The 17130-nt window shown below is 50.4% G+C and overlaps 2 protein-coding genes and 1 long non-coding RNA gene across 11 annotated transcripts; 1 reads left to right on the forward strand and 2 right to left on the reverse strand.

Annotated features, from left to right (window-relative positions):
* Window positions 1–568: 568 nt before the first annotated feature.
* On the reverse strand, window positions 569–3016 carry LOC130544658 (uncharacterized). The gene is made up of 2 exons (XR_008961094.1): window positions 2893–3016; window positions 569–1685 (listed from the first exon to the last, which is right to left on the reverse strand). It is a non-coding gene; the product is annotated as an uncharacterized LOC130544658 (long non-coding RNA).
* Window positions 3017–3119: 103 nt separating this feature from the next.
* Window positions 3120–10302, forward strand: KAT5 (lysine acetyltransferase 5). Of its 7 annotated transcripts, none has more exons than XM_057317400.1 (14): window positions 3120–3212; window positions 3312–3378; window positions 3707–3775; window positions 3867–4003; window positions 4261–4443; window positions 4533–4607; window positions 4710–4784; window positions 5281–5529; window positions 5607–5696; window positions 7047–7187; window positions 7270–7363; window positions 9290–9449; window positions 9574–9655; window positions 9745–10302. In XM_057317400.1, exons 1-14 carry the CDS (start codon window positions 3201–3203, stop codon window positions 9877–9879), a joined length of 1569 nt encoding a protein of 522 aa, XP_057173383.1. In that variant the 5' UTR covers window positions 3120–3200; the 3' UTR covers window positions 9880–10302. The 7 variants fall into 7 exon arrangements, with proteins under 7 accessions (XP_057173383.1, XP_026338993.1, XP_026338995.1 ...); XM_026483208.4 differs by having other exon boundaries at window positions 3127–3212; window positions 4288–4443; XM_026483210.4 differs by lacking the exon at window positions 4261–4443 and having other exon boundaries at window positions 3127–3212.
* Window positions 5074–11629, reverse strand: RNASEH2C (ribonuclease H2 subunit C). 3 transcript variants are annotated; one of them, XM_026483211.4, is made up of 4 exons: window positions 11388–11629; window positions 11003–11199; window positions 10804–10923; window positions 5074–10516 (listed from the first exon to the last, which is right to left on the reverse strand). In XM_026483211.4, exons 1-4 carry the CDS (start codon window positions 11557–11559, stop codon window positions 10490–10492), a joined length of 516 nt encoding a protein of 171 aa, XP_026338996.1. In that variant the 5' UTR covers window positions 11560–11629; the 3' UTR covers window positions 5074–10489. The 3 variants fall into 3 exon arrangements, with proteins under 3 accessions (XP_026338996.1, XP_057173385.1, XP_057173384.1); XM_057317402.1 differs by having other exon boundaries at window positions 11325–11629; XM_057317401.1 differs by having other exon boundaries at window positions 5074–10923.
* Between the last annotated feature and the right edge of the window lie 5501 nt (window positions 11630–17130).

Genomic DNA, 17130 nt, shown 5'->3' on the forward strand with positions numbered 1-17130 from the left:
CCGACTATGAGTCAGGCCCTATTCTAGAAGCTGGGAAAACAGCACTGGACAGTCTTACACTCTAGTGAGGGAAAGACAGTTAACAAGTGAATAAGAAAAACACGATTCGACAGCTGGTAATCAAGGCTATGTAGGACAACGAAGCAAAGGAGGAGGGGGATGAGGTGGGTGGGGGATGGGCAGGCTTAACTGGGGAGGTCGGAGGTGGCCTCACTGAGAAGGTGACATTTGAGCAAAGGCATGCATGAGTTGAGAGACTGAGCCGGGTGGATAAATGGGGAGAAAATGTTGCAGGTAGGAAACAGCAAAGGACCAGAGAGAGGAACTTCCTACTATGTCCTGGAAACATGAGGAGGCCAGTGGGACTAGTACATTGTGAGGGGACAGCAGGAGAAGCAGAGTGGTAATGGGGCTGGATTTATACAGGGATTTTGAGTTTTACTCTGAGTAAATGACAAACCACTGGTGGATTTTGATCATCAGGGTGACACGGTGTGAATTATACACACACACACACACACACATATATACATGTATATACATATATATACATATACACGTATTTATGTATATTTTAAATAATTTATTAGAGAGAGAGCACGTGTGCGCATGGACGAGTGGGAGGAGGGGCAGAGGGAGAGGGAGACGCAGACTGCCTGACGAGGGCTCAATCCCAGGACCCTGAGATCATGACCCGAGTCAGATGCTTAACTGACTGAGCCACCCAGGCGTGAATTAATATTTTTGAATGATCCCTCGTGTTCCTATGGCTGAGGCCACTGCAATAGTTGTGGGAGGAGACAGTGGTAGCTTGCACCAGAGTGGCAGTGGTGAAGGCAGAGAGAAGTGACAGAGCCGAGAGTGTCTGCTGACTGACGGAGTGTGAGAGAGGTAAAGTCGGATGACTTCAGGTTCTTCGCCTGCGAAACTGGATGGATAGATCATCACCGACAGGGACAAGAAAAACAGCGGGAGGAGACAGTTGGGAAGGAAGACCAGGAGTTTGGTTTTGGACATGATCTCTAGGCAACTGGGCAGAGATGCTAAACGGGCAGTGAGGACAGAATTGGGGGGGGGGAGGTCTAAGCTGAAGATATGAATTTGAGAAACCTTGGCATGTGAATGCTGTTTAAAGCCACAAGCCGACAGGGGATCATGAATGGAGAGTGTGGAAACAGACATGAAGTCCAGGCTGAACCTGGGGCCCGTGAATATTTAGTGGTGATGGACAGGAAGCAGAACAGCAAAGGAGATAAGGAGCAGCCATGGAAATTGGATGGGAACCAGGAGGGTCTGGTATCCTGGAAACAAGGACAAGAGTGTTCCAAGGACGAGACAACGACCAACCATGCCAAATGCCACTGCCAAGAGGATCAAGAAGCAGCCATGGGATTAACGTGGGGTCACTGGTGACTCTGACAAGGCAGCAGGGACTGAACCAATGCTAACTGTAATACACAGCAGGCCCTGGATAAACATTTATTGATTTATTGACTGTGATCAGTGAATGGCCAATTTTGACAGTCTTCCAATTGTCCTGTTCTGGTTTTACCTCCTTCAATCCAGAGACAGTGCCACCAGGGTGATCCTTCCAAAATGCAGATAAAATCATTCCCCCACTTATATCTTCAATGCAAATCATGCTGGGATGAATAACTGGGAAGTTGTACGTATAAGGAAGGACGCTGTTTGTAATAGGGGAAAATCGGAAATAAGTTGGAATACTCAACAACAGGAAATTGGTTATGGCAGCGAAGATGAATCTAAACAACAAAACACAATGTAGCCATTAAAGAACTGCTAGTGAATACTTAGTGACAAGGGTTCAATTTATGTTGCTAAGCAAATGAGTTGGGAACAGCACAATATACACAATCAAGAACCTACTTTTGTATTGAACAGGCAACACAATAGTCAGTAAAGCAGAGGATGGCAAACATTTTCTGTAAGGAGCCAGATAGTAAATACGTTAGGTTTTGTGGACCATATCCCAGGCACAATTATTCAGTCTTAATGTGAAAGTCCTCATAGATAAAATGTAAATGGTATTTTGAGCCTCATAATTTTCATGTGTCAGAAAGTATTCTTCTTTTGATGTTTTCTCAGCCATGAACAAATATAAAAACCATCCCATTTGCTGTAGGAAAACCAGCAGAGGGTTGGATTTGGCCCACAGGCCAGTTTGCCCACCCCTGGTCTACAAGACAATCAACCAAAATGTTCACTATAGACATTCTCTCGTGATGATCTGAAATCATCCTTTTCTCCTCTTTATCTTGGTCTGTTTTGGGGAGACAGTTTCCTCCCACATAACTGTTTGGCTCATCCCTTCACCCCTCTAAAGCTTTGCTCAAATAATACACTTACAGCCAGGCTTGCCCTGAGTACTTTGTTTAAAACTGCAACCTCGCCCAAAAGAGATGGCTCTTTTGGCTTGCACTTTTTTTGGGGGGGGGGGTTCTCATAACACGTATCACTTTTTCATATACTAAATAATTTAATTTTAAATACACTTGTGATCTATACCTTTTTCCTCCCAACCCCCAAGAGGTCAGGCTTCTTTACCATATTCACTAACGTATTATAGGCTCCTAGAATAATGCTTGGCACATGCTAGAGGATCAGTAAATAGCTGTTGAATGCATGCACGAATATTATTTTTTAAAATTAGAAACCTAATATACAAAACAAGCCGAAACATCTGAACCCCCAACCCAAGAAAGGAAGTCCACAAACCGCCAGGCACAAGGTCCGTTCGCAGTCCGGCCCACTTCTCCAGCCTCCCACTCCCCTCAGACCCTCCCCCGGCGCCAAGCACGCGCAGTTCCTCCCGGCGACGCCTCCTGCTGCCACTAGGAGACGCCCGAGCCCGGCCGTCCTCGAAGCACAAACCTTGTCCCACGTGATCCGCGCCGTATCCACGTGACCGGAGTCGCACCCGGTGGGCGTCACGTGACGGACTCCGCTTTCCTCCAATCGTTGTGCGCGTTTAAGGGATTCCGCCCCGGACCCGGGCCGAAACTTAAAACACCCCACTCTCCCGCCAGCCAAACGGCACGGCCGCCTGCTTCCAGCTGGGCAGGGGTGTCTCTCAAAAGTCTTCTTCTAAGGCCGCTTCACGAGGCGCAGGCCTACAGCGCGTTCAGTCCCGGAAGTGACGTCTCCCAGAGGGGCCGGAAGTGGCAGTGGAGGGAGGGAAGATGGCGGAGGTGGTGAGTCCGGTGCCCGGGGCGGGGCGGAGGGAGCCAGGGGAGGTGGGTAGAACCCGAGGCCCCCCAGTAGCCGACCCTGGCGCCGCGCTGTCTCCCCAGGGGGAGATAATCGAGGGCTGCCGCCTGCCCGTGCTTCGGCGGAACCAGGACAACGAAGATGAGTGGCGTGAGTGACGTCGGGGGGCGGGGTTAAGGAACCTGAGGGCGAGGGGCGGGAGGGAGTCAACCGAACCCTCGGGAGGGGGTGGGGCCTCTCTAATCCCGGGGCGGGCGGGGCGCAGATACCCAGGAGGGGCGTGGCTTTCTGCCGCTCGGCTGGACAGGGCGGGGCTTGGAGAGGGGGCGGCACTTGGTGACTAAAGGGGGTTTGGGCGAAAGCTTCCAAGTGCTGGGGTTTAGGGATCCGGCCCGGGGGTGGGTGGAGATCAGGTCTTAGGAGGGTGGATTCTCACCGTCTGGCTCGACTAAGGCTCCCGCCTGTGTTGTTCCCACAGCCCTGGCCGAGATCCTGAGCGTGAAGGACATCAGTGGCCGCAAGCTTTTCTACGTCCATTACATTGACTGTGAGTTCTGGGCTCGGGTGAGGTAGGGCTGCAGGGTGGGGTTGGGAGACAGCCTCTGGCATTCCTTCCTGAGCCATCCCCACTGCTGCAGTCAACAAACGCCTGGATGAATGGGTGACCCACGAGCGCCTGGACCTAAAGAAGATTCAGTTCCCCAAGAAAGAGGCCAAGACCCCCACCAAGAACGGACTTCCTGGGTCTCGCCCCGGCTCTCCAGAGAGAGAGGTGGTGAGTAGGTCCCCTGCTTCACCTCTTCTCTCCTGCCTCCTACTTTTCTCATCTCTTGGCCTCAGGGGCTTTTGGATGGGTAGAAGTCTGCACCCTTCCACTCTGGCTTCAGCTTGCAAAGGACGGGGGCCAAATTGTAGCTTCCAGAATCCAGTAGCTATTCCTATGTCCTTGAGAGGGCAGAGGGTGGGGCTTGATTACTCCACGTTGAGGGGCCCCTACTCCCCTTTCCCATCCCACCACCATCCCCACCCCAGAGGAAGACCCTGGACCTATCTCTACAGCCGGCCTCCGCCCAGGCCAGCGGGAAGACCTTGCCAATCCCGGTCCAGATCACACTCCGCTTCAACCTGCCCAAGGAGCGGGAGGCCATTCCCGGTGGCGAGCCTGACCAGCCGCTCTCCTCCAGCTCCTGCCTGCAGCCCAACCACCGCTCAACGGTACCCTCAGCAATTCCAGGGACCTTGCTTTCCTCGGAGGTCCCACCTTCTCTACCTTCTGACCCACCTTTCTTGGTTTCTCTCTGCAGAAACGCAAGGTGGAGGTGGTTTCACCAGCAACTCCAGTGCCCAGCGAGACAGCCCCAGCCTCAGTTTTTCCCCAGGTGAGTCCCCCAAACCCTTTTCTTCGTTTCGTCTCCCCTCTGGCAGCGCCTTTCAGGCTTCTCTCACCACACTCCGTTCTGTTCTCACCATTTTACCTGCAGAATGGATCAGCCCGTAGGGCAGTGGCAGCTCAGCCAGGACGGAAGCGAAAATCAAATTGCTTGGGCACTGACGAGGTAGGTCTGGGGAAGAGGGGAGCTGGGTGAAAAGGAGGGAACATCGGCAGGATGGAGAGTTTAGTGATTGGTTTAAAAATAAACAAGAAGGGGCACCTGGCTGGCTCAGTCGGAAGAGCATGCCACTCTCAATCTCAGGGTTGTGAGTCCAAGCCCCACCTTGGGTGTAGTGATTATTAAAAAACAAACTTAAAAAAATAAGTAGATAAACAAGAGGTGGTAAGCAGTGATGGTTGTTGGTAGGCTTAGGATCCAGGGAGAGTTGGTTCAGGTCAGTCACTGGGTGGTCTTTTTCAAACTGCAATTAAGAATTTTCCTAGTTTCCTTTTATTTGGAAAGTGGGGAATATAATATAGTACCAGCCCCCCCCCCCCCCGCCCCCATAGGGTGGTTGTTAGGTTTGAAAAAGGAAAGCTGTGGAAAGGTTACGCGAGCCGTCAGGTGTCCGGCTTGAGCTGTCTTCTGTAACCTGATGTTTTCTACTGGCCCTGGGCAGGACTCCCAGGACAGCTCAGATGGAATACCGTCAGCGCCACGCATGACTGGCAGCTTGGTGTCTGACCGGAGCCACGACGACATTGTTACCCGGATGAAGAACATCGAGTGCATCGAGCTGGGCCGGCACCGCCTGAAGCCGTGGTACTTCTCCCCGTACCCACAGGAGCTCACCACGTTGCCTGTCCTCTACCTCTGCGAGTTCTGCCTCAAATATGGCCGGAGCCTCAAGTGTCTGCAGCGTCACTTGGTACGAGGGGCCCCAGGGGGCTGCTTTCCTACTACCCCCTACCCTGCCCCGGCCTCTGATCCTCCTCTCTTCCTCAGACCAAGTGTGACCTGCGACATCCTCCGGGCAATGAGATTTACCGCAAAGGCACCATCTCTTTCTTTGAGATTGACGGACGTAAGAACAAGGTCTGTGGCTGAGGGGCAGCGGGGGGTCACTGGCACTGGTGGTCTGGGGGAAGTTAAATGAGCAGCTCTCTCCTGCTCAGGAAAACACTGAGCAGTCTGGTCAGCAGATCAGCTCATCCCGCTTTTGTTGAGTTCCTGCCGTAAGGCAGGTGTGGAGGTATAAAGATGACCAGTAATTAGACGAAGTCTCAGTTCACAGTCCGTGGACAAAACAGATTTGCCAACATCCCAGGGATGTGTGTCATGAAACAAAGGGTGGGTTATGAGGACCTGGAAACGGCCAGCAAAGCTTCCCACAGAAGGCGATCTTTGATCCTTGACATAAAGGATAGGTGGGTGAGGGATCCCAAGCAGTGGGGTTCTGAAGGGCAGGCGTGGGTGTACAGATGGTGTGAAAGGTAGAGATCGTTGTGGCTGAAAGGCAGAGAGGATGAGGCAGGCTCTTCTAAGAGAGCTCAGATGGTGAGAAGGTGGTCAGTTGGGGGAGGAGTAGGGGTCACTGCAGGTTTGGGGCTTCAAACCTGCCTTAGTCTGTGGCTGTGGGAAGGAAGAAGGGAGTCATGTGGATGCACTGTTAAGACTGTGAGACCACTCCTGGGCCATAGAAGGCAGCGAGGGAGAAGCAGGTATCTTGAACCGCAGGGGAGAGCTCTGGCTTGGGTGCTGAGGAAGCTTGAGGGAAGGGTGCTGCTTTCACACTGTTCTGTTCTTACGTGTGGACTTTGGCGTCCAGATGGCAGTGCCCAGCAGGGTTAAAAAGCCATGTCTGATATGCAGGAGAACATACGCGTAGAGGTAAAGCAAAGCAGCAAGATTCATCATTTTGCTGGGGCGACCCCTAAGGCTGTTACTTTCCATTTCAGAGTATCTTCTGTGCGTTGTAGGCTAGATCAGTCTCTTGTAGGTGTGACCGCAGGCGGGAGTGTGTTGTGGGTTTTGACAGGCAGATTCCTAGACTGTCACCAGGGAAGAGCTGCTCTCCGAAACCTTGGCAGAGTCTGCCTTCCTCAAGACGTGCCACCATCTGTTGACTGTTGTTGCTACACAGAGGGCAGTAGAAGCCCCCCCCCCCGCCTCCAGAAGGACTTAGATGGAGGTATGGGGAACAGGGGTAAACCTGCCCCAGCTCCCAGCAAGGGATCTAGCTGGTCAGACACTACCCCGGAGCTGGTACACGGGCGCCCTGACACTGAGAAGTCGTTCTGCCTGAGCAGCAGGGACAGCCCGGCTGATGGAATGGGTCAGGCCCCAGGGAGGAAAGCCCCTCACCGATCAGCGTCGGGTAAAGAAACCAAACAGCCACGTTTAAGACAGGGGACCCAGAGTGGTGACAGGCCTTTTCCTTTGCAGAGTTATTCCCAGAACCTGTGTCTCTTGGCCAAGTGTTTTCTCGACCATAAGACATTGTACTATGACACAGACCCCTTCCTCTTCTATGTCATGACAGAGTATGACTGCAAGGGCTTCCACATCGTGGGCTACTTCTCCAAGGTGAGCACTCACCCGGATCCTCTCTCAGCTCTGCCCCGAGCTGTGTCCCCTCCCCCCCAACTCACCCACCCCCGTTTTCCAGGAGAAGGAATCGACGGAAGACTACAATGTGGCCTGCATCCTGACCCTGCCTCCCTACCAGCGCCGCGGCTACGGCAAGCTGCTGATCGAGTTCAGTGAGTACCTGTGCTCTCATCTGGGGGCGGGTACCTGCAGGCCCAGGCCGGGGGGGGGGGGGGCAGCGCTGCCATCCTGCCTCCCCTATACACGGGCTAGGTTGCTGTGATTGTCAGCCCTGCCACCGCAGGAGATGGCCAGAAAGAAAGCTGGGACTCTCCCAAGGTTTTTGCCCTGCTCAGGGTGACTGCCCTGCTCGTCTGGGCTAGGTTTTCAGCCCCTTACTCTTCCTTGGCTAAGGTTCTAAGCACCACCCAACTTTTCCCAACTCTGATTCCTATGCTCCTGCCCGGGGCCCTGGGCAGAAGCCAGGTGAGCCCCTGTTGCACATCGGTCTGGTTCTGGGTCATCCAGCAAATTCCCGAAGGAGGAGCAGTGCTCCGTTTCCCTCGCTGTGGCCTGAGCCTTGCAGACAGTGGATGTTCACAATGCTGACTCAGCAAAAACAAGGAAGCATTGACACGTATGGCCTTGGCCTCTGCTCCTTGGATTCAGGCAGGTCCGTCTCGTGAAGCCCACGAGGGACTCTGCCCCTTCATACATGAACTCTTCGGTGTCCCCCAACTGCAAGGCCCCCTTCTGCTTCCCAGCAGCTTTCCCCGCTCCATTCAGTTCACCACTCACGGAACCCTTGGGATAACCAAGCTCTGACCTGGGAGACAGGAGGGAGCCTGAGCTGTTTGGTGAAGACACAGAGGCTTGACTTGATCAAGGTCATGGTCCATTTGAGGAATTCTATTAATAGAATGAGGCCAAGATGGGGTCCCATCCTCAAGAAACCCACAGTTTGGTAGAGTGGGCACTTAAAGAAAATGAATCTAAGCCTTTAAAGTCAAACCTCAGTGGAGACAGGAATCAGACAAGGTCACCAACGTGATGTGCTCAGTTCTGCCCAGCCGGAGCGGACAGGTGCACCGGAAGTGCCCAATGCAGGCAGTTCTTGAGGGCAGGTTGATGTTCACTGGGGAGGGGCTGGGAGCTCCCTGTTAAGGCGAGTGTGGCCTCCAGCTGATCTGTCAGGACATGCACTGGAGGGCCCAGCAAAGTTGAGGAGGAACCCAGGTGTGCCCCCTTCCCCTTCCGTGCTGCGTTCCTCTAAAGCAGCCGCCTCTGTCCCTCTCCCCGCCAGGCTGCTCCGCGGAAGTTGCAGGAGGCTGGACCAGACTGGCTGATAAAGATTGGGGGGGCAGGCAGAAGGGCTGTGACCTAACGTAATTATGACTGAGGGTGAAGAAGGGCTTCTAGAAGTAATGGAGACACCCCAGGACCCTGAAGGAGAGAATAAAGACTCTGCCAAGAGACACAAAGCCATATAAGGTTTTGCAGGGCCTGAGGGACTCACTGGGAACTGTCTGCCAGTGGCCAGTAGTCCGCAGGGTAGAGGAGGGCAGAGCAGTCAGAGAATCCCTGGAGAGGTCAGTTACCTGCTGAGGAATGGCTGCCCTCTGACCTGGGAAGTTCATTGGTGCCTCTCCTTGCTTCCTGTCAACACCTAGTAGGGCCATTGCACCTCGGGTCACAGCTAGGGGGACTGATCTGACTGCAAATCCAAATGTCTTCAGGCCTAGACCCCACGTGGGGTTTGCCTTCCCTCCTCACAGACCCAGGCAGGGTCTGGTATGATGAAAATCAGAGGCACTTGCCTTGCGTGTCATTTTCTCTGCACTCCCCTGGCTCCTGAGTACTCTTCCAGGTGGAGTCTCGCTGCTCCCATCAGTATCCTCCACAGCACAGAGATGAAGAGCTAATGCTCATTAGTTCTACGGGGAGACAGACGCAGCAGACAAGCCCCATGTGCCAGGTCACAGAACTCCCACGTGGCAGGGCCGAGATGGGAATCAGGCAGTTCACCTCTGTAACTCCTGTTCTGAAACGTTGGTTGCACAAAGGTGTGATCGCTTACCCTTCCTGCTCCCTTGCTGTAGGCTATGAACTCTCCAAAGTGGAAGGGAAAACGGGGACCCCTGAGAAGCCCCTCTCAGACCTTGGCCTCCTATCCTACCGGAGCTACTGGTCCCAGACCATCCTGGAGATCCTGATGGGGCTGAAGTCAGAGAGCGGGGAGAGGCCACAGATCACCATCAAGTGAGCCCGGCCCTACCTCCTACCCTGGGGGTGCATGGCATGGTCCGTCCTCACGCTTGGGGTTCCTGGGGGCTTGGGGCAGAGATGAAGGCCTCCAGAGGACCTGATCTTTGCCCTCCCACAGCGAGATCAGTGAAATCACCAGCATCAAGAAGGAGGATGTCATTTCCACCCTGCAGTACCTCAACCTCATCAACTACTACAAGGTAGGGAGGCAGGCGGGGGACAGGCGTGTGTCGGGCTGCAGAGTGCGGGCCCCGCGTGGGCTGACCCCCTGGGCCCATCCCCCATCCAGGGCCAGTACATCCTCACGCTGTCAGAGGACATCGTGGACGGACACGAGAGAGCTATGCTCAAGCGGCTCCTTCGGATCGACTCCAAGTGTCTGCACTTCACGCCCAAGGACTGGAGCAAGAGGGGAAAGTGGTGACCCGACGCCGTGCACAGCAATGGCAGCAAAGCAGAACTGGAGCTGACAGCACATCCCACCCCTAGCGGGGCCTCCGAGAGGCACACCAAGGGAGGTGGGGCTGAGGACAGCTCCATAAGGAGAGGACCGGCCTGATAGGGGCTGGCTGGTGCCCAGCACCGAGGTGAGCTCAGGGCTCAGGTCAACTCCAAGGTCAGCTGGCTGCAGGTCTGGGCCTGCTATGAACCAGAAACTGGACGGAGCCAGGCAGCTGTGTACAGCGAGATGGGGGGGGGGTGCACTCTGTACAGAGGGCCAGTGGCTGTAAAAATTTCTTTTGTAAAGTAGGAGTTGTGGGGGTTGGGTACTGGCTGCAGAATTCTGGCCTCTCTTGCCCTCACTGCCCCCCCCCTCCCCGGCAATAAATTGTTTCTATAGGCCAGAGCCATGAAAGTTTCTTTTGGGAGAAGGGGCAGTGCCAGCTTAGGGACTCCTCCCAAGGTGCCCCACAAACTCACAGGTGCTGTGAAGAGCTTGTTTATTGGGGGTGATGGAATCCGTGGTTCCAAAATGAAGAGCTGGTTTATTGGGGTGAAGGGACTGGGTGGCTTTCAATGTCATGTTCCGGTTCTCAGTCCTCAGGCACCTGTGCGTGAATCTGCAACAGGAGTCACCTCTACCATTGGATTTTGGACATAGAGTGACTGGGTGGCGCACATGTTCTAGGAGGGACCTGGCTACTCAGAATGATAGCCCCTTCTAGACAGATCAGAGGTGGGGAAGCCACACTGCCCCCGACCATTCTGATCCTCCATTCAGACCCAGGCTCCATCTGCCCCATTGTACTCCCCAGCCCTGAAGCCCCATATCCACTTGGGCAAGATTCTGGGCAACCCATGCAGTAATGGATGGGGCTGGAAGAATGAGGGCCATCCACCTACTCACCGCTGCAGCCAGGCTGGGCCAGGTTAGGGCCCCGCGCACTTTGGCATCCGGCCCGGGGATGGTCTCCAGGCCCCACAGCGTGAAGCGGCTGAAACTGGCGGTGGCTCCGATAAACTGGTCCTGAGGAACGGGCCTGGCTCAACATCGGGGCCACCAATGCCGCCCGCACCTCCCTCCAGCCCTGTCCCCTTGTGCTCACAAAGTCCCGCTCCAGCGCCTCGGGGGGTTCCGCCAGCTCCTGCTCCTCTCGCTCGTCATTCCATGAATCCTCCGAGAAGTCCTTTCCCACCAACATCTCTCCCTTTTCTTCCATCGCCATCACGTATCCCACGAGGCCCGGCGGCACCACCACCTCCTCGCCCCGTAGTCCACGGCCCCGAAACGACACTTCGAGTCCTGTAGGAGGCAGGTGCAGAGCCTCGGTGAGGGCCCTATTCAGGCCTTGCGGGGCAAGCCCCTTGGGGCCCTCCCGCCACCTCCAGTGGACCACGATCCCCAGGAGTCCTCGCGCCGCTCCTCACCGAGGAGAGTGCGGCGGGGGCGCGGGGCCTGCCGGGAGCCGTAGTCCGGCAGTGAGCTCTCACCATCGGGACCCTGGCGCATGGCTGGGGTGAAGAAGCGCTCCACTGGGGCGGGCCCGCTAACCAGAACCTCGCAGGGCAGAAGGTGCAGCGTGGCGAGGGCGGCGTCGTGCAGCGTGCCGGGGCGCAAGTGGACGCGGCACTTCTCGACCGTCTTCTCGTCGCTGCTTTCCATCCTCCGCCGCGATTCCGCCGCTCGCGGACCAAGGCCAAAGCTGGCGCGTAGAGCGCGCAGAGCCTGTCGGGAAGCCGGGGACGATCAGCGCAGAGGCTCTTGGGAGGTGTAGTTCTTCCCTGAGGCCCTCCGAGCCTCTGCGAGCCCCGCCTCTCTGTGTTCAAGTCCCAGTCTTTTCTTCTTGAAAATGTTTTTCAGTGGTACATTCATATTGTAAAAAATTAAAACTATTCCGAAAAATACTTTTTAAAATGTTATTGGTAGGGAGAATTGTTTGTGTGTTTTACGGGGACATCAGCCCTTCTTCAAATACATTGGAGATATTTTATCCGAGTTTGTGGTTTGTTTTCCAAACTGTGACTTTAATTTTTTTGTGGTAGATTTATCAACCTTTTCTTCTTATGTCTTTTTTGTTTTTGCAATACTATTTCTTTTGTGGGTTCTTAATTCTAACGTTTATTAGATATATTTTGTTAGATATATTTTGTGAAGTTCTTTTATAAAACAAGCACATACAAAACTGGCAATTAACGTTACAATTGCATTTAATTTAGATTTGAAAAAGTGAAACACACCTCCAGACATACAGGTGCTGTGCGTGATGTTCTGTTAAACACGAACAATTTCACAGAACATCAACGTCGGACGAAGTCACTCTGTGACATGCAGGATGAAGACAAAAACAAGATCACTCTATAATCATGTGAACATCAACGAAGACAGGAACATTGTCCAAACCACAAAAATGATGAAACATCCCTCCACCTTGGGTAATAGAAGTGACATTTACCAATTACAGCTTTAGCTTTTGTCTAGGTAAGATTTGTTAACATATCCCATCCTAGAAAAACTCCCACTTCCTGGCAGTATCCAATCCAGAGAAAAACTGTGGCTTTCTTAAACCCTCCCCCAAATCACCCAGCACAAGCCCAAATCCTATAAATCCTTCCTACACACCCTTTTACTGAGATGCCCAACAGTGCAAGAGTAATAAACTCATTTGTTCAACTACAGATGTGTTCCTGATAGTCTTTGGCTGGAGGGTATTAACAGATTAGAGAGACCTGCTTTAGTTTTCTATCAAGAATAAGACACATAATACTATTTATTCATGTCTCCTTTTATGTCTGTCTGTGCCATTATGAAGTTTTCTTTATATATAATAGTTACTACATATTTTAAATTTATTCCTAGATAGCTTTTGTTTCTGGTATAAATTAGATTTTTTTCCATTTTATTATTATTTTTTAGAGACAGAGGGGTGGGGAGGGGTAGAGGGAGAGGGAGAGACTTTTTTAAGATTTTATTTATTTATGAGAGAGAGAGAGAGCGGGGGGAGCAGCAGAGGGAGAGGAACAAGCAGACTCCTCGATGAGCGCAGAGCTCGGCTCAATCTCATAACCCTTAGGTCAATACCTGAGCCAAAATCAAGAGTCAGTTGCTTAACAAACTGGGCCACCCAGGTGCCCCATTTTCCATTTTATTTTTGACCATTATTTATTTAAAGCAGAGGTTGGCAAATCTCACATATGATCTCTGTCACAGTTACTCAACTTTGTCATTGTAGCATAAAAACAGCTATAAACAATATGCAAATAAATAAGCATGGCTGTCTTCCAGAAAAACTTTTTTGCAAAAACAAGAAGTGAGCTGGATTTGGTCGGCAGGCATAGTTTTCAGGAAACTGTTGATTCTCACACATTAGTTCTTAAACCAGATAGATACTGAATTCTTCTGTTATTTCTAAGAGTTTTCATTTTATTTTCTTGGGTCTTCCAGAATTAGTCCTTCCACTTCCAAACAATGATAACTTTGCCTCCTCACTGCATTGTGTAATTTGTAGCATTTTCTAGCACTTTCAGAACAATCTCACATTTACTAGTATCAGTGGACCTCCTTTTCTGTTTCCTGAAATTTTCACGGGAACGCTTTGCTATTTCACCAATAATCATGAAGCTGTTTTTCGGTTTGTTATACATTCTGGTTAAAGCTATACAACTAACTGTTTTTTTGGTTTTTTGTGGTTTTCTTAAAGATCTTATTTATTTATTGGACAGAGAAAGACAAAGCGAGAGAGGGAACACCAGCAGGGGGAGTGGGAGAGGAAGAAGCAGGCTTCCCGCCGAGCAGGGAGCCCGATGCGGGGCTGGATCCCAGGACTCTGGGATCACGCCCTGAGCCAAAGGCAGACACTTAACGACTGAGCCACCCAGGCACCCCAATGCTATTAACTGTTTTTTTAACTCAGGAGTAGATGTTGGATTTTATTTTTATATTTTTGGTTCTGCAACTTTCCCACAGTCTGGATTCTACCGATTGTGTTCCTAGGGTCATGGTCATCTGTCCTATATTTCCTGCAAATTAGTAGTGAGTTCTAGAGTTTCATCAGATTCTCTGGGGGGAGGAGGCAAGACTATTTCAAGGGGGTGGCATCTTTTTCTGTCAGGGGATACCTCATGTCTCTTCTCTGAGAGGTCAGCAGTCATGGATGATCACTGTCTAGATCCTTTCATTCATTAGGGGCTACGAGACTGATATTCTAAGTCCACCATTCTTGTTTTATTTTTTTTTAAGGATTTTATTTATTTATTTATTTATTCGACAGAGATAGAGACAGCCAGCGAGAGAGGGAACACAAGCAGGGGGAGTGGGACAGGAAGAAGCAGGCTCATAGCGGAGGAGCCTGACGTGGGACTCCATCCCAGAACGCTGGGATCACGTCCTGAGCCGAAGGCAGACGCCTAACGACTGCGCCCCCCAGGCGCCCCTGTTTTATTTTTTAAAGATTTTTAATTTATTCATTTGAGCGAGCGAGAGAGAGAACAAACAGGGGGAGAGGGAGAAGCAGACTCCCCGCTGAGCTGGGAGCCCGGCGACGTTGGGCTCGATCCCAGGACCTGGAGATCATGACCTGAGCCAAAGGCAGACGCTTAACCATCTGAACCACCCAGGTGCCCCCTAAGTCCACCATTTTTCTTTCACTGTCTATAATACTTCTATAAAGACAACTCCCCCTCATCAACTATCTGGTTGCCCCTTGGTACAGTGAATATAAGAAGAGCAAAATAATTGTTTGATACTTTCCTTTTATTTCTGTTTTTAAAAATAATAAATGGTTTCCCTGGCATGCTCCAACTATGACCTTTTTAAAAAAATTATCATCATTAAAGAGTAGATTTTTAACATTTTGATATAATTTAGCTAATTGTGGTTATTATTCTTTTTTAAAAAAAGATTTATTTGTTCTAGAGAGAAGCAGAGGGGTAGAGGGAGAGGGAGAGAGTCTTAAGCAGACTACGCTGAGCAAGGAGCCTGACGCAGGGCCGGATCTCACAACCCTGAGATCAGGACCTGAGCCAAAGCCAAGGGTCCTGAGCTTAACCGCCCGAGCCACCCAGGCATGCCGTGGTTCTTATTCTTATCAGTCCCCACATTGTCGCATCTTGCCAGTGCAAGCCTCTTCAAGTTACCTCGTGAGTCTTTTTATGTGAACTTTTTGAGTTTTGTATAGTTTTTTTGCTTGTTTTCCAGAATCACAAGATGTTCCTGGCTCATTTGTATCCCACTGTTTGTACACGTGTATCTTTTTTTTCTGCCCCTGGACTTGAATCATCCGTTTCTACAAGGATCCCTGGTTTTCTTACCAGGAAATTGTATTTACTAAACCAATGTGAAATTTGATGTGCTCATTGCCACTAGATTGTTTCTAGATGTTTTCAGTGGACAAAGCTAGGAGATATGTAGATTTCTCTCTTAAAGGGAAAATACATCACGAGATCCTACTGTTACTTCTAGGACAACGGGGCTTTACTAACCTCATTGCTTGTACATTTGTATCCTGTTTTTCTCCTGCACTGAAGAATGCCAGTTCTCATCCACTTGGTTTCCCACTATATACGCAACAGTCTTGGAAGAAAAATAACAGTGCCACAACTAAGAATAACATTAATACACAGTTTAAGCATTTATTTTGTAGCTTCCTTTGTCCTTAACTTATATTCCACTATAGATATATACAATTCAATTACTGTTTTTAAAAGTCACGGAAATGGGGCGCCTGGGTGGCTCAGTCGGTTAAGCGTCTGCCTTCGGCTCTGGTCATGAGCTCAGGGTCCTGGGATTGAGCCCCAACTTGGGCTCCCTGCTCAGCATGGGGTCTGCTTCCCCCTCTCCCTCTGCCCAACCCACCCCCTACTTGTGCTCTCTCTCTCTCTCTCTCTCAAATAAATAAAATCTTAAAAAAATAAATAAATAAAAGTCACTGAAACATTAGAAACATTATTTATTCCTTTAAAGTATTAGCCTAAACTTATGTACATTGAATTCAATTTCCTGATATTTTGTTGAGGATTTTTACACCTGTGCTCATGAGTGATACTGATCCATAGCTTTCTTTTCTTGTATCTGGTTTTGGCGCTAGGGTGATGCTGACCTCATAGAATGAGTTTGAAAGTATTACCTCTGCTTCTATTTTCTGGAGGAGATTATAGAGAATTTTTGTTGTTCTTTCTTTTTTTTTTTTTTTAAGATTTTATTTATTTATTCGACAGAGATAGAGACAGCCAGCGAGAGAGGGAACACAGGCAGGGGGAGTGGGAGAGGAAGAAGGAGGCTCATAGCGGAGGAGCCTGACGTGGGGCTCGATCCCACAACGCTGGGATCACGCCCTGAGCCGAAGGCAGACGCCCAACCGCTGTGCCACCCAGGCGCCCCTGTTGTTCTTTCTTAAATGGGTTTTCACTACTAGAAGTCACCTGGGGAAACAACCAGGCCCGATGCTTTCCTTTTTGGAGGGTTATTAATTATTTTTTGTTGTTCATTTTTAAATAGATTTTTATCTTTTTCAGATTTATCACAGTATTATTGCTAAATTATACGATATTTAAATTGTACATCATGATGATGTGATGTGTGCGTACTCTGTGAGAGGGTTCCTCCCGGCCAGTTAATTAACACATCCATCACCTCACATGTTTATTGTTATAATTATGTTATATATTAATAATATATAAGGGTATCTATGATACTTTATATACTTATTAATTATTGATTCAAATTCTTTAATGTATATAGGTCTATTCAGATGATCTATTTTTCTTTTTTTAAAAAATATTTTATTTATTTATTTGACAGAGACAGAGACAGCCAGCGAGAGAGGGAACACAAGCAGGGGGAGTGGGAGAGGAAGAAGCAGGCTCCCAGCGGAGGAGCCTGACGTGGGGCTCGATCCCATAACGCCGGGATCACGCCCTGAGCCGAAGGCAGACGCTTAACGACTGAGCCACCCAGGCGCCCCAGATAATCTATTTTTCTTCGTGTAAGTTTTCTTACTTTACATCATCCAAGGAATTGGTCCTTTAAGTTATCAGACTGCGGACAAAGTGTTGTTTGTAATATTCCTTTATTATCCCTTTAATGGCCATGGGATCTGTAGTGATGACCCCTCTTTCATTTCTGGCATTAGTAATTTGTGTCTTCTCTCTTTTCTTCTTAATCTGGCTAGAGGCTTATTGATCTTTCCATAAGATCAGCTTTTGGTTTCACTGATGTTCTCTGTTGATTTCCTGCTTT

Source organism: Ursus arctos, unplaced genomic scaffold, assembly GCF_023065955.2.
Source record: "Ursus arctos isolate Adak ecotype North America unplaced genomic scaffold, UrsArc2.0 scaffold_23, whole genome shotgun sequence".
Classification (NCBI taxonomy): domain Eukaryota; kingdom Metazoa; phylum Chordata; class Mammalia; order Carnivora; family Ursidae; genus Ursus; species Ursus arctos.

Bases quoted from the DNA above. Each gene is read 5' to 3' on its own strand.
- KAT5 (XM_057317398.1), top strand. From the start codon at position 3,201: ATGGCGGAGGTGGTGAGTCCGGTGCCCGGGGCGGGGCGGAGGGAGCCA. The intron at 5,697-7,046 runs GTCTGTGGCTGA...TTTCCTTTGCAG, and splicing joins TTGACGGACGTAAGAACAAG to AGTTATTCCCAGAACCTGTG. The intron at 9,656-9,744 runs GTAGGGAGGCAG...TCCCCCATCCAG, and splicing joins ACCTCATCAACTACTACAAG to GGCCAGTACATCCTCACGCT.
- RNASEH2C (XM_057317401.1), bottom strand. From the start codon at position 11,559: ATGGAAAGCAGCGACGAGAAGACGGTCGAGAAGTGCCGCGTCCACTTG. The intron at 11,200-11,387 runs GTGAGAGCTCAC...TGCCTCCTACAG, and splicing joins CATGCGCCAGGGTCCCGATG to GACTCGAAGTGTCGTTTCGG. The intron at 10,924-11,002 runs GTGAGCACAAGG...CCCGTTCCTCAG, and splicing joins AGGCGCTGGAGCGGGACTTT to GACCAGTTTATCGGAGCCAC.